General features: G+C 31.4%; 2 protein-coding genes across 2 annotated transcripts; both read right to left on the bottom strand.

Moving 5' to 3' along the window:
* Positions 1–274: 274 nt before the first annotated feature.
* LOC121114157 (uncharacterized) lies at positions 275–1,706 on the bottom strand. The gene is made up of 2 exons (XM_040708025.2): positions 1,167–1,706; positions 275–1,099 (listed from the first exon to the last, which is right to left on the bottom strand). The coding sequence occupies exons 1-2, from the start codon at positions 1,553–1,555 to the stop codon at positions 280–282; spliced, it is 1,209 nt and encodes a 402-aa protein (XP_040563959.1). The 5' UTR covers positions 1,556–1,706; the 3' UTR covers positions 275–279.
* A 10,068-nt stretch (positions 1,707–11,774) lies between these two features.
* LOC121114154 (uncharacterized) lies at positions 11,775–12,921 on the bottom strand. The gene is made up of 2 exons (XM_040708022.2): positions 12,601–12,921; positions 11,775–12,540 (listed from the first exon to the last, which is right to left on the bottom strand). The coding sequence occupies exons 1-2, from the start codon at positions 12,852–12,854 to the stop codon at positions 11,886–11,888; spliced, it is 909 nt and encodes a 302-aa protein (XP_040563956.1). The 5' UTR covers positions 12,855–12,921; the 3' UTR covers positions 11,775–11,885.
* Between the last annotated feature and the right edge of the window lie 1,512 nt (positions 12,922–14,433).

Genomic DNA, 14,433 nt, shown 5'->3' on the forward strand with positions numbered 1-14,433 from the left:
TGATAGTTCGTACTGCTTAATATCTTTCTTCTATCATTAAAAACGAAAGAATAGGATTCTATATTCTCAAAGAGTCAAGACTAAACTAAGATCAAAGTTATCCAAGGAATATACTTCTAACTTGATTATCCATCTCAAGAAATATTGGAATCTGAATTACAAATTCCACGAGGGAAGGGTGAATAAAAATTCGTTCAAGGAAAACTTTGAAACTTCATAAGGGAGTAGAGATTTCATGGATCAATAACAAATAAAGTACATTGTACACAATTAATTAAATTAAAAAACTAGAAATATATTTTGGTATTCTATGAGAAGAAGTAAGCGTAATAACATAAATAATATGTTTGTAAATAACAAGTTAATTTCTATCACAGAAAAGGATTTCTCAATATCCAGTTGTCTTTTGGAAATTGCTTCCAGAGTTATTATTGCTGTTTCTTCGAGATCCAGAGTTTCTTGAGCCTCCAGAGCTATTTCCTTTAAGGTTACCTCCTCGGCCTCCTTGAACAAAGCTGCCACTGCTGCCGCTTCCTCCAAGAGTATTACGACTATTGTTGCCCCCAATGGGGTTACGTCCATTTCAATTTGACCAGATCCTCCGTTACATTCCCTTACTTGGACCTGGCGTGTCACCTGCTTTGGAACTTGTTTGTGAATGTTTTGACAATTTTGCCTGGGCACGTTATTGCACTCTTCTACAGGCTTTTTCTCACATCTTTGCTTTGTCACAGATCTGCACTCTTGCTGAGGAACATTTCGACAAACAGGAACGTTCACAGTCTGACATTTTTGATCCGGGACTTGACGTGATCTTTGCTTGGAAACAGGAGAGCATTTGGTTTTCTTTACTTGAATACATGTAGAAGGATCATCAGCCCAAATCTTTTCACCAGCTCCATTCACTTGCCAAGCCTTTTCACATTCCCTCACGGATTCATCTCTACATTCATCCTCAGTGTAGGACTCACTTACAGTTCTGAAGAAGTCCTCACATTGCCTTTCTTGCTTGTTGTTGCACTCTCTCTTTTGAACAGTCTCACAGACTTGATCCTGATAGTTTTGACAGTCATCGACGAATTGAGTATTGCATACACGTCTGTTAAATAAGAACATATAAATATAGCAATTCTGACTACTTTACAATTAAATGTGTATCTACTTACTCATTCACAGTCTTGCACACTTGATCATTGACCTCTTCAAAGTCCACATCATTGATTACTCGAGTAACAAGACGGCATCCATTTTCAACTTGAGTTTCAGCTCTTCCAAGAGATGAAGAGGAGGAGGTAGATGAAGAGCCAAAAGATGAGGAAGAAGATCCTGAATCAATTGCTGAAGAAGAGGATGAAGAACCAATGGATGAAGAGTCTTGTCCTCCACCAAAGACGACGCGACCTCCACTTAATCTATTACGGCTTCTACTTCCTGCAGTATTTCTTCCATTGTTATTCCTATTGGAGTTGTTACTGCCATAGTCAGTGGGAGAACATTGAGCTATAGAGAGTCCGAGAATCAAAAGACAACTCAGGATTTGCGTAAAATTCTTCATATTTTTAGTTATCTAATTTGATCTTTCCTTTCTAATTTTGTTAAATTGAATGACTTTTAATATCCAACCCATTTTCTTATATATGCAATGTTTTTTTAAACGCATTACTTTGAACCACATGAGACAATATCAAGCGAGCGCGTTCAATATATAAATAAATTTCCCATTTCTTTTGTATAAATTAATTCCTTTGCATCAGTTTTTTTTCTAATTCTTGGGAAGTCTATATTTTGATTTTAATCCTAGGATAATATTTGACATCACTTCCAAGATGCATTTGAATCCTGGAGAGTACTTTTTTATATATTAAATAAAATTTAAGATCTTAAATACAAAATGTTTACAATATTCATCCTTAATCATGGCTTCATAAGTATATATCTAGATGTTATGTTTTTTGTTAGTTACTTTTTGAATCAGTTTGTTGTAACGTAATGTTTTTTGTATAACATTTGGTTTTTTGAATAAGAAAAAATCTATTTTGTTGATGAGAGACCTATAGAATTTTAATTACATATTTTAAATTATTAAGATACTTGTGAGATGTTACTTTTTCTAAAAGTTTCAAGGTTTGTAACTTGATTTTAATATTTTTGGGGCTCATAAATCACGGATATGCTTGATCAGAAATGGTATTTTAAATTAAAATTTTCATAATTATAATATTCAAATCCGTATTATTTTCAAGTCAGTGTGATTTTAATTTCAGAAGGACACATTCACAAAAATTTGAATTGATTTTATGATTATATTAATTTCCCTGTTATTAAAATAAAAATATTAGCTTAGAAAATTAATATTGAGTATTTTTTATAGAGGTAAACAAAGAAATAATTGTATTATACTAATTACATAAATAATTAATATTTTAAAAAGTTATTTTCATTAACTCTCAGTTTCTTTTTGAATAGTTTTAAGATATATTTAAATTACCTGTGAGTCACCCAAACTAGTAGTCAAATCAATGTCTATCAAAATAATAATCAAAAAATATTAAATGAAATTAGGCAGGTCTTATTTAAAATATATCAACACCAAAATACAATACATATTTTCAAAAGGAAAAAAAAATTATATATAATAAGACTGGATATGTTCTATGTAAAAATACTAATATAAAATATTAATTATTATCTCAACATGAATATTATACATTATCAATATTCATAATTTTTCATAACAATTTTACTCAATTTTTTTTTGTTATGTTTTGGATTTGCTCCAGAGCGATGCTCGCCAGTGCACCTTCCTGCCCATCTTGGAATAGTTTTGTTTACTTGCAACAGATTTATCTTATGCAACTGTCAATATTTTATGTTGTTGTAGCACTTCATATCATTTTATACAAAAAATTTGATGCAAATTCTTTGATCCATGTTTTTCAGTAGAAAAAAATCGCTGAACGAGTACAATATTTCCAAGTAGTTTGCCTTTCAAAAACTAACTAAACATATTTTATATTTGAAACTGTAAAAATATATGTTCCTGGCGAGTTTACTAACATAAAAAAAGTACCTTAGTCGCCAAATTTTAAAAGTCATCTTACCTTTTGATTATCTATATCTTTCCTATATATATATTTTCAGGTTTGAGAAAAAATGGAATCAAATATCAGACTTTAGTTATATTTTTGTCAATTCATCTGGATCAATGGGATGAATAATTTACAGCATCTTTGACCCGATATTCAAATATCAATGTATGTTGGGGTAAATATTTACATAAATGTTGTTTTGATGACATTATATTTAATTAGTTGCAATCATCTTGAGATGAAGTAAATTAACACAAATGCCACACCTAATCTAGCAAAAATATAAGCATCCCAATTACTCTGAAAAAATCGAAGATTAATCATTCATTTTTTCATATTTTTTAGTCTACCCCTATGTTTACCAATTCATCCATTTCAGTAGCTATAATATAAATCTAAAACTTCAATAGAGATTATATTTTCATGGATATTCATTAGGATAGTCGGATAAGTGAGTAGTGTTGTTTTTTTGCTTCAGTCAAACAGTTTAGTAAACCACAAATCTTATTTGTATTTACAATCTGTTTTATTTTATTTTTCGAAATAAAGTAATGTAACAGTAGTACTCCTGAAAAGGAGCCCCTATTAAGTAATCTATCTAAAATCCATAATATAGATGAGGCAACATTGACCAAGAGGAACGAAGCTGATAAGGATCAACCCCAAGAACATGAAGATATAGATGTACCTCTCACTTCTATTGATATGAAATTGGCTTCAAGTCCGAAGAGTGAGATTAACAAATTTTGCAATTAATAAGTTCCGAAATTGGAAGGAGTGACTAATGATAAATCGATTAGACCAAAAAAAGTTTCCAAACCCATATCATGGATGAGGTTAAAATGTCTTCTAGTACCCGGATCTGGATCGATCTCTAAAAGGAAGGCTTCCGACTCAGAGTTATCTCTTAACAAATGGATTCCTCAAAAATTTAAGAAAAATCAGGACTAATTTTGGATAAGTTATTATTTCATTATATTTTTAATATCTTTATATATTCCGCTCTGCAAAATAACACTATTTTTTCCAAGTTGTCTATAAAGCAATATTCACGAACATCAGAGCAAGATGATATCAAGAGAAACATGGACATGAACAAAATCGTTTCACAGAATACCAGAGGTGGAAGAGAACGTAAATCCAGGCATGGTATTATGAAGAAAACTTTAATATGATGAAACCTGATATTATTTGTTTACAGGACGTACGTTCAAAACGTTGCACTATTTCTTGTTCCTGTTGTATTCTGATAAATTACTCTCATCACAATACTGGGCCCAGCCCTTGTCGAGGTATAATTACATTCGTTTCCAAATCTGTAGGGAAATAACAATGTATCAAGAATTCTTCTTCTATAAGTGATTTGTACAGGTTAAGGGTAACTTCCAAATCGTCTTGTTTTAATGTCATTAATGTCTACGGTCCAAACATAAAGTCTTCTGCGTTTCATCAATCGATCATTAAAAATCTCAAAATGATTCGAATCCACATTGGAGATCTTAATGTTAGTCTGTATACCAAAATGGAATCTTATCCAAATGCTTCTATTATATTTAAATTGATACGTCAACTCAACATAATCGATGTATTTAAAAAGTTGGACTAGGACTTAGATTATTCTTGCCGTGTTGGTCATAAATTGTATAGAATCGATTATGCTTTAGTTTATCCATGTTTATACTCTTATGATCAGAAAAAGTTGTGAACTCATAAAAATTGCTTATTTTGCACAAGTTAGTTACTTTAGAATTATTTTACCTGCTTCATTAAGACGAGTTTTAAAATACCTTACTGGGTTATCCAATACGAAATTTTTATGGCATCTCTGAAAGATAGATTAATAATATCTTTTGATTCTTCCTTTTCATATAAAAAAAAATTATATCAAATTTGAGTCTCAACCATTCGTGAAACTACTATCCTTTCTATTAAAAAAAAGAAAGCGACGATGAGCCAAATACATGATGATATACAGAAAATAATGAAAAATGGTTCTTTGTTTGCTCAACATTGGACATCGATATTGCCAAGACTTGGTAATTTCAGAGATTTCAGAAAAATAAATGAAGCGAAATTTTGAAATTGAACAAAATCCTTTCAAGCGATTAAAAATTTTGTTGCCTGGGAACGACATATCGGCTAAAAGGATAAAGAAACTTATTATTGACGGCAAAAGTATAACTGAATCCAAATCAATTCTGAAACTATTTTATAATAATTTCCAGAATATCGTTGGATGCCACAGGAATTATTTTCCTAGATCCAAAAAAGTAGAGTATTATTCTGTGTTCTCGTATGAAAACATTTTACATTACATAAACCATTTTTATAAAGATAATAAAGCATCTGACCCCAACAACATTAAAGGAAAATTTTTTACCCTATGTTTTGACGCCATAATCCCGTATCTTTTGAAATTTGGGGAGACAATGGAATTTAAAGGAAAACTTCCTCCAGCATTAACTCGTGGAAGAATTTCATTGATTCCAAAGAAGGGTAATGGAACGAGCTTAGGTCATTGGAGACCTATAACTATATTAAACGAAGCCTATCGAAGTTTGGATAGTGTCTTGGCTGGGCAAATAAAACCGATTTTAAATAAACGTTTAAATAAATTTACGGAGCAAAAAGGTTTTTTAAGAGAGAGAGAGACGTATCTCAGATATTTTTATAGGAATATTCAGACCGCAATAGAGTCAACTAGGAAAAGGAAGAGGTTAGGAGTTATAATAGCAGTGGATATCTGTAAGGCCTTCGACTCTATCCATCACAATTTTATCTTAATAGCCGTTAAGAAATATCTCCCAAGACAATTCTTTAACCAAATTCGAGCTCTTCTTTATAATGGATCATCCACTCTTTCCATAGACGGACTTAATAGAGATAGATATGTTGTTGGGGAAAAGTTGCCGACGGGGAAGCCCCGTTTCTTCATTACTTTTTGTTGCTCCTATGGAGCAAATGAGTCGTGTACTGTTACGGAAGTATGGGGGATTTGGCATTTGCTTGGCTGGATTGAAACACCTGTTGGATCTATATGCTGACCACATCACTCTTATGGTGGAAGGAAATTCACTTGGGCAGATAAATTAGAGAATCCAGACTCAACTAGTTTTTTTTAACAGAATTAATTCTAGAATCTAAAATTCCATGGTTCAGGCATTATTTTTATTTTATTCCGTGTTCCAATCATAAGGTAGTACCAGGCTTGCACATTATAAATACTAACGCGCTTGTTAATTGAAGCTGTAGAGTTTTTGAGGCATACAAAAGTCGGAAACTCTAAATGAGATTACTTAATTGGATTGAACGTAGAAAAACGAGAATGCTTTCATGTATGTCTGGGAGCCAAAGTTTTTTTGACTGAAATGTCTAGGGGAATCACAAAAAAATTATCAAGCTAAAGTTCAAAACTCTAGAGCCGCCAAACAATAAGGAAATTTCATTTCACAGAAGTAAAATAGCTATATCTATTGTGATTCATATCGATCTTTTCTTAATCTCATATGTAAATATAGATTTAATAAATAATAATTAATTACTAAAATCTATTACATATGACTTATGAGTTATGATCAACACTTCATAGTACTGAATCATTGTAATAAAATTGCATATTTGCAGCACGTCAACTGGAAAGGAAGTCAGAATATTTTTTCTCAAAATTGAACATGTTATACATTTTCCAACAAATTACAGTTCATTTAATTGAAAAAAGGATTCTGATTAATCCTTTTGGAGCACCGCAAACTTTACTTAAATTAGCCAAAATTCACCGCCACATTTTTCGAATTAGGAAATGAATAAATTATATTTCTAAGGCATTATTGGGGACAAATTAAGTCAGATAGAAAAAAGAAGGTTTTAAACTACAGTTAACACTCTCAGTATCTCAATTCATTATAGAAGTTTGAATTCAAAGCCAATAATTGCCTATAATATATCTTTGCGATATTGCCTGTCATTATATATATATATATATATTAAGATGATTGAACTTTTAAATATATGATTCGGGTATTTTTATAAAAATAAATAGTATTTTTGAACTAACCCCTGACATTTAAGGAACATGGAAAAATAATTATTAGAAATACTATTCACTTTGATTGCAGACAGTAACATTAAACCTAATATCTACAAATGTGAAGTACTTTAAATCCATACAAAAAAATTGTTGTGTGCGTCTTTGTTTTTTATTTTTGGCTGTAAAGTACTTTTGAAATAATTAAGAGTGTGAGAATATTTTTCATTCAGTAAAAGAGAAATTAAATTTTTACTACGTATAGGGACATAAATAATTATTACTAGTGTTGGGTTTCGGTCTGGAAATCCTAGACCGGTCTGAGACCGTTATATTTTTTGTTAGATCGAATTAGTTGGGTCCAACAAAGAGCTTGGTCTGGACCGGTCTCATATAAAAACTAGGTCTAGATGGGTCCAAAGGAAAAATTCGGTCTATTTTGGTCCTAAAAAAAATCGGTGTAGAACGATTTTACAAATAAATTGTTTATAACATGACATCATAAATGTTTTTTCAAGTACAATGACGTTATACGAAGTTTAAACAGAGATAGTTTTGATTAATGTTGACCCCTCCGTCTTTTATATGTATATAGTATTTGTTCTAGAACTTATCGTGTACTTGGGAGTTTTTTTGAAAAAAAAATCAATGGCAGTTGATTCAGGAAAAAATGATCTATCATAATATATGAGCCCGAAAAAAATCATTACATGAATGGAGACGAAAAAAAAAGTTTGTCCATAGAGTGAGACTGAAAAAAAATTCGTAGCTGGACCGAGTCTCAACACTAATAATTACTTACTTTTTAGAGTGTTTAATTCGCATTCACATTAGTGCTGGGAATTGTTCCCCTTTTAATGAACTGAATCACCTTAATCAGTTCACTAAAAAGATTTGTACACCGAATTAGTTCTAAGACCCCCTTCAAATAAAAATAATTTTTTTACCATTCTTCGCAATGATAAATCAATATAGCAAAATTAAAGATTTAATTGTAACAGAAAATATAACATGAATTAAACATCTTTAACTTATCCTCTAGTTCAGGGGTTTCCAAAATTTTCAGCCTGCAACTCCCCCCAAAAAAAAAAACGTTGGCAGAGACTAGTGACCGCCAACGACACTGGAGGGGCTTATATAGTTGTGCACAGCCTTGCACATACACTATGCGTGCGTGTATGTCTGTTCTTCCAGACAGTACGCGTACACACAGGCCAAGGGCCTTGCTCACTCTTCCGTCGCATACTAAGTGAGAGATCGTTCACGTGAAGCAGCTGATCAGTGACTGACTGCTTCTTAATATTTGAAACAGTGAAAACACATATTATCTCTGGTCACAGCTGCTCAGAGATCAGCATTGCAACTTCTTGAACAGAGCAGAGCGGCCTCGGGGGAATTCAACTGTTTCAACTACCCAACTCGTGGGCTGGGGGGAATTGAAGCATCATAGAAGATGTCCTCGATGCTTAGAAACGGAATGGTGGTGGAGTTTAAACTACCTTGGGGTTAGCACTTCACTTGCACAACCCTTGTGCCGGGTTGTATTTTTGCATTTTATGAAGAAATTTTGGCTATTTCTTCATAAAAATACAAAAATAACTAATTGTGAGCAACTCTTTTCATCAATATATTACTAAACTATATTGTAATACAGTATCGAATGAAATACTATGTATATTTTAATAATATGTAATTAATTTTAAAAATGATGGAAGAAATGCAGTCTGCAGTATATAAGATTTACATAGCGGTGGTATGATTGACTTACTTGGCTAACTAACAGATGATTTTGGGCATTTTTAATGTTTCTTTTTGTAGGAAAGGTTGCGTGATACAATAAAGATAACGACGTGACTGAAAAGGAAAGAGAATACACAAGAAGGTTGAAATAAAAAGTAAACAAAAACTATGTATATTAATTATATTCGGGGTTCACGTAACCTCGATCAAAAATATAGAATATAAATACCCTTCCTTGATGATTAGGGTTAAGTATTTTTGTTTTAAAATAACTTTTATAATTTTTAGAGCATAATTATGATTCAGATACTATGAATTTTTGTTTCAATTAATAGTTAAGGTTTCTAGTTAAATCAACAGAAAAATGCATAACCTTATCCGAAACTTCTATTAAATTACATTAGATTGTCATGAACAATGAATTGTGAAAAATAAGTTCGAAGTGCAAATACAAAAATTAGACGAATCAGAATTAGAGATAAGAAAAAATATTCTTGATTGATATATATAACTCCTCTTTCCCTTATAGTATCTTTAGTTAAAACAGTTCAGTTGGTGGTTTTGCAGTTGTTTGTGTGTGCAAATTAGATTACACTCAAAGTATTAGGATAATGAACTACCGTGCGATACTTGAATGTATTCCTATTTCATAATATTTTAACAAATAAATCAAAGTGGATAGAAATACTTTAATATTAAGGTTGAGTTATATTACTGTATAAACCAACGAATCACTCATGCACCTGAGTCGGTTTAGTAAGCTCACCAAAAATAGTCTTTCAAAAGATCGAATCCTTTGCAAACGACACTACACTAATTTACATGAATAACAATATCAGGGGCGTCTGCAGGGGAGGAAGCTTTAGGTCTTGCCTCAATTTCAAAAATTGCCCCTGAATTTGCATAGTCGTGCTTATAGGATACTTATCCCGTGGACAACTACATCCCTTCCAAAATTCCAGACTTTCTTCCTTCACTAATTATTAAATTAGTAAGGGTTGATATTTCAATGGAGCACATTGTACTAACAGAAACTGTACCTGGTTTTCATTGAGTTCTTGGAAAATAGTTTACACTCTTAATATTATAATATTACTCACTGAGGAATTTATTGTCTTTATTAAATTAATTATGGGAAATCCGGAACTGTTAAAGATAATCAAAAACATATTATTTTTTAGTTTGATTGATATATTTATTTTCTTACATTTAAGATGTAGGTTTGTCAAGGGATAAAATATAATTCCTTCACCTTCAAAAATGAATTGATGCTTAAAAACAGCTCTTTTATGAATCAAATGGATTTTTGATTAGTTTTCTTGATTTTACATTCATATTTCAATATAATATGTACTTAGAAATTTGAAATAAAGAGGTTTATACAATGTTAGATTAATTTTTGATTACTTCAAATCTTTTTTTGTGTGTATATTGAGTGTAGCTGCAATTTTAATGCATCTCCTCTCCAACCATTAAAGTGTAATTGAAACTGATCTTTTTTATTTTAATGGTTGTTTTTTTTTTTATGGGCGCAGTTCTACCATATTTATTTAGGAAATGTATTTTTCCATTTTTGTTGTATTCGATGTTAGCAATAATTTATAAATTACTAATTTTATTTGTTTTTTAAAAGATATATCTGATTCGCTTTAAACATGGAGATTTTGCCCTTGAGTAAGAGATATTAACTCATCGTTATTCCTTTCCCATGGGTTTTTAGAAACTTTAAAATATAAATTTGAAGCTTTTAACAAACCTGATCATTTGGATTGTTTAAAGACAGAGCTCAAATATAATTATATAAACTTATTTGCTTTAGTAATGACTACACATAATACTATGGAAATCGTTCAGTCAACAAATTAAATACTTTTTCCCATCATGATTTATATCAGTGAATTCATAATAAATGGAGAAAATAACATTTACGTCGTCCATGCTTCTATTCATTTTTGAACGTTTAAACAGAAAAAATTGAACAATTAACCAGAGGAAAATTTAAAGACGTTCATTTCTTCGCTCAATTTGTATTTTTCTCGATAGACATATTTTACTCCAAGACCAAAATCTACATTCAAGTGGCACTGCAATAAGCATGCGATCAATATTTGTATAAATTTTGTTGATTACGCAACTATTTTTAGATACGATATTTGTTTTGAACGATATCATTGGTTGTAACCGAAAACTTAACTTCATAAGGAAGAAGTATTTTTTCCATCCATGTTAATTATCTTGCCAGGAATCATCATCGTCTCGGCTCACAGAAGAGATAATTCTGACAATACTAAATTTGTGAGCATTCGATCTCATTGTATTAGTTTAGAATAATATTAGACGATTACTTTTTTTTTCTATAGTTAAAAAAATTTATTTCTATTTTTTCCTTGTACTAATAAAATTTTAAATGTAAAAGAACCCCTTTTTTTGTAACAGTAATTCATTTTCTTCCCCCAAGATCATATAACAGGCAGTTGATGGTAATTAGGGTCTTAATCAAGTAATACCATATGTCTTGCTCCTGTCTTCTCCTCGTACTTTTACAAAAAGCTCATCCCTACATTTGACCGAACAGTCTTAATTTAATTGGAAAATTAAAATACTCGAGTTTTACTAATTGTTTAAGACAATCACAAAACAATTGACGGTTACAACTAATTTCATGACAGCTGACAGTAAAAGAAATGACATTGTGAACTATATGTCACTTATTTGATTTATCTGTAATTAATTGTCGTACTTTTATGTGGATATGAATCCTGATTGGTTTCAATCTGATCCTACTTTTTCTGATGGGAATCTTTAAATTCTATTAATGTATATCATTGTATCTGCACTATATAAAAATGCATTTATAAAAGGCAACTTTGTCAACCAAAATAGTTCCTTAATCATTTCATAAATATTTACAAAACTTCACGTTAATATTAATACAATGTTTATTGTTCATTTAAATCTTTAATATTCTAAATTCTGGAAGACAAATTTATCACAGATATATTGTGTATTATTATTTAGGATTTAACATCTATTTACAATAAAATGGAGCTTCTTGGCCCGATAGAATCCCTGAAACTATCCTCATAGTCATTCTCAAGGATTATACTGCTGTCATCGTCATTTGTATGATCCACATCAAAGGAGCCCCCCGAAGTAAACTTGTTTTCACTCTGAATGCTGGAAGATCCTTCATTGCATTCTCTTACTTGGACATTTTTCTTTACTTGCTTAGGAACTTGTTTATGAACATTTTGACAATTCCGCCTTGGAACATTATTGCACTCTTCCACAGGCTTCTTCTCACATCTTTTCTTTGTTACAGATCTGCACTCTTGCTTAGGAACATTTTGGCAAACAGGTACGGTCACAGTTAGGCATATTTGATCAGGGACTTGACGAGATCTTTGCTTGGTAACAGGAGAGCATTTTGTTTTCTTTACTTGAATGCATGTGGAAGGATCATCAGCCCAAATTTTTTCACCGGCTCCATTAACTTGCCATGCCTTTTCGCATTCCCTCACAGATTCATCTCTGCATTCATCCTCTATATAAGGCTCACTCACTGTTCTGAAAAAGTCCTCACATTGCCTTTCTCGTTTGTTGTTGCATTCTCTCCTTTGAACAGTCTCACATACTTGATCCTGATAGTTTTTACAGTCTTCGACAAATCGAGTGTTGCAAACACGTCTGTTTAACAAGAAGATATCAATAAGGTCCCTTTTATATTAAATATCTTTGTCTACTTACTTATTCGTAGTCTTGCAAACTTGATTGTTGACCTCTTCATATTCTACGTCATAAACAACTTTATTGACAAGACGACAACCAGTTCCAGATCGACCTTTTACGACGGTACTTGAACGTAAAGAAGAAGAGGAAGTGTTTTCACCAAAAACAATTCGACCATTACTTCTACTTGAGCCATAGTCTGTTGGTGATCCATGAATAATTGATGATCCAAGAATCAGTAGACTAAGAGCTTTAAGTAAGTATTGTACCATTTTTATAAAAATATTATTATTTTATCTGTCTTGCCTACACATAAAATATGAAGTGACGGATGGACCAGCGGGACTTGAATTTATATACCTACCTTTTTTATTGTAGTCATATTCTTCTTTTTTCTGTGTGTTGGTTTTGGTTTTTACCTGTGCATTTATATACTATGTATTTTCGTTCGAAATATTCTTAGTATAATTAAATTTCCCCGTGTTTTAGCTTTAAATAGAAAATGTTTTTAATCAAAAGAAAACAAAACTCCGCAATTAGTTTGAATTGAAACGATGCTAAAATTTCTATCTTCCACAAATAATTATGTTTTTCTACAAGTCTTGCAAATATTAAAAAAATTGGAGGTGTGTGTACAAGAGCACTGTTTCTGTTTATTTTTATTATTGGTCTCTTATTTATATCATAATTCATGTGCATTTCCAATATATGTTAAGATTTGAATTGAATTTAAATGTGTGTATGTATAAATGAATTTTGTTTCTTACTTAATTACTCATTAGTCATTCTAGCATATTAATTTTTTTTTTACAAACTTTTATTTTTATTCTTGTGGACTCATAAACAAGGGAGAGTAACACTGAGGAATTCTAGTAACTGCCAGTATTAAAAGTTGTATCTAATACCTACCCCTATTGAGTTCATAATACGTAGTGTAGGGTAATTGCTCTGCTCTATCTTTTTCAAAAAGTTATGGGATGTAATTGGGCTTTCAAAATTTTCGGAGTAGCCATATAGGCAAACATGACTATGAACATTCTGGACGCCCTATTGAGGTTACTCTTCCAGAAATTATTGATAAAATCCATAATATGGTGATGGATAACAGAGGAATGAAGGTGCATGAGATTGGTAGGGCTTTGAGCATCTCGAGTTGGAACCACATTTCCATTAATATTGCGATCACAACTGCTGAGGTGCGAGCTGGTGGATTGTTGTGATGGGAAATGACTTTTTTGTGGGCCAATTGTGGGCTTATTTCTTGCCATTTTGTTTTCTAGAGGTTCAATAATGATCAATAATTTGAACTTGTCATATTTTTAGCCTTTTACAGATAGTCGATGAGGATTATTCCTTGGGAATCCAAAATAAATTCGAAACGAATGCCAGTCAGAGGGAAATAGACCAATCCAGTTGAAAGTTGGTGTGTGTTCTTTCAAGAGATGCTTTAATAAAGGAAGCCGATTACTCTGCCCAGCGAGCTTTTTCCAATGTAAATTTTCACAGGCGAGTAATCTCACGGCAAACTTTTCATAGGCAAATTTTCCAAAGGTGATAATTCTTAGATCCCTTTAGAAAACTTATTCCTTTAAAATTACACTATCTGCACCGACTGCATGTGTTTTAAACACTTTTGTTCACGGTCAGTTTGTCTTCAATTTGTTTTTTCTTAGTTTTCAAGCATTGTTTATAAAGAAAAATATTTCTTTACAATTTTTATAAAATTATAAGACTCAAGTAACAAATTCACATGGTCGTTTAATATATCTTGATACATATATTTTATAATTTTTTTCATAACTTACAAAAGTAATAAATACCTAAATATTAGTAACAAATAATAATATATAA

The sequence above is a fragment of the Lepeophtheirus salmonis genome, chromosome 3, assembly GCF_016086655.4.
Source record: "Lepeophtheirus salmonis chromosome 3, UVic_Lsal_1.4, whole genome shotgun sequence".
In the NCBI taxonomy this organism is placed as follows: Eukaryota; Metazoa; Arthropoda; class Copepoda; order Siphonostomatoida; family Caligidae; genus Lepeophtheirus; species Lepeophtheirus salmonis.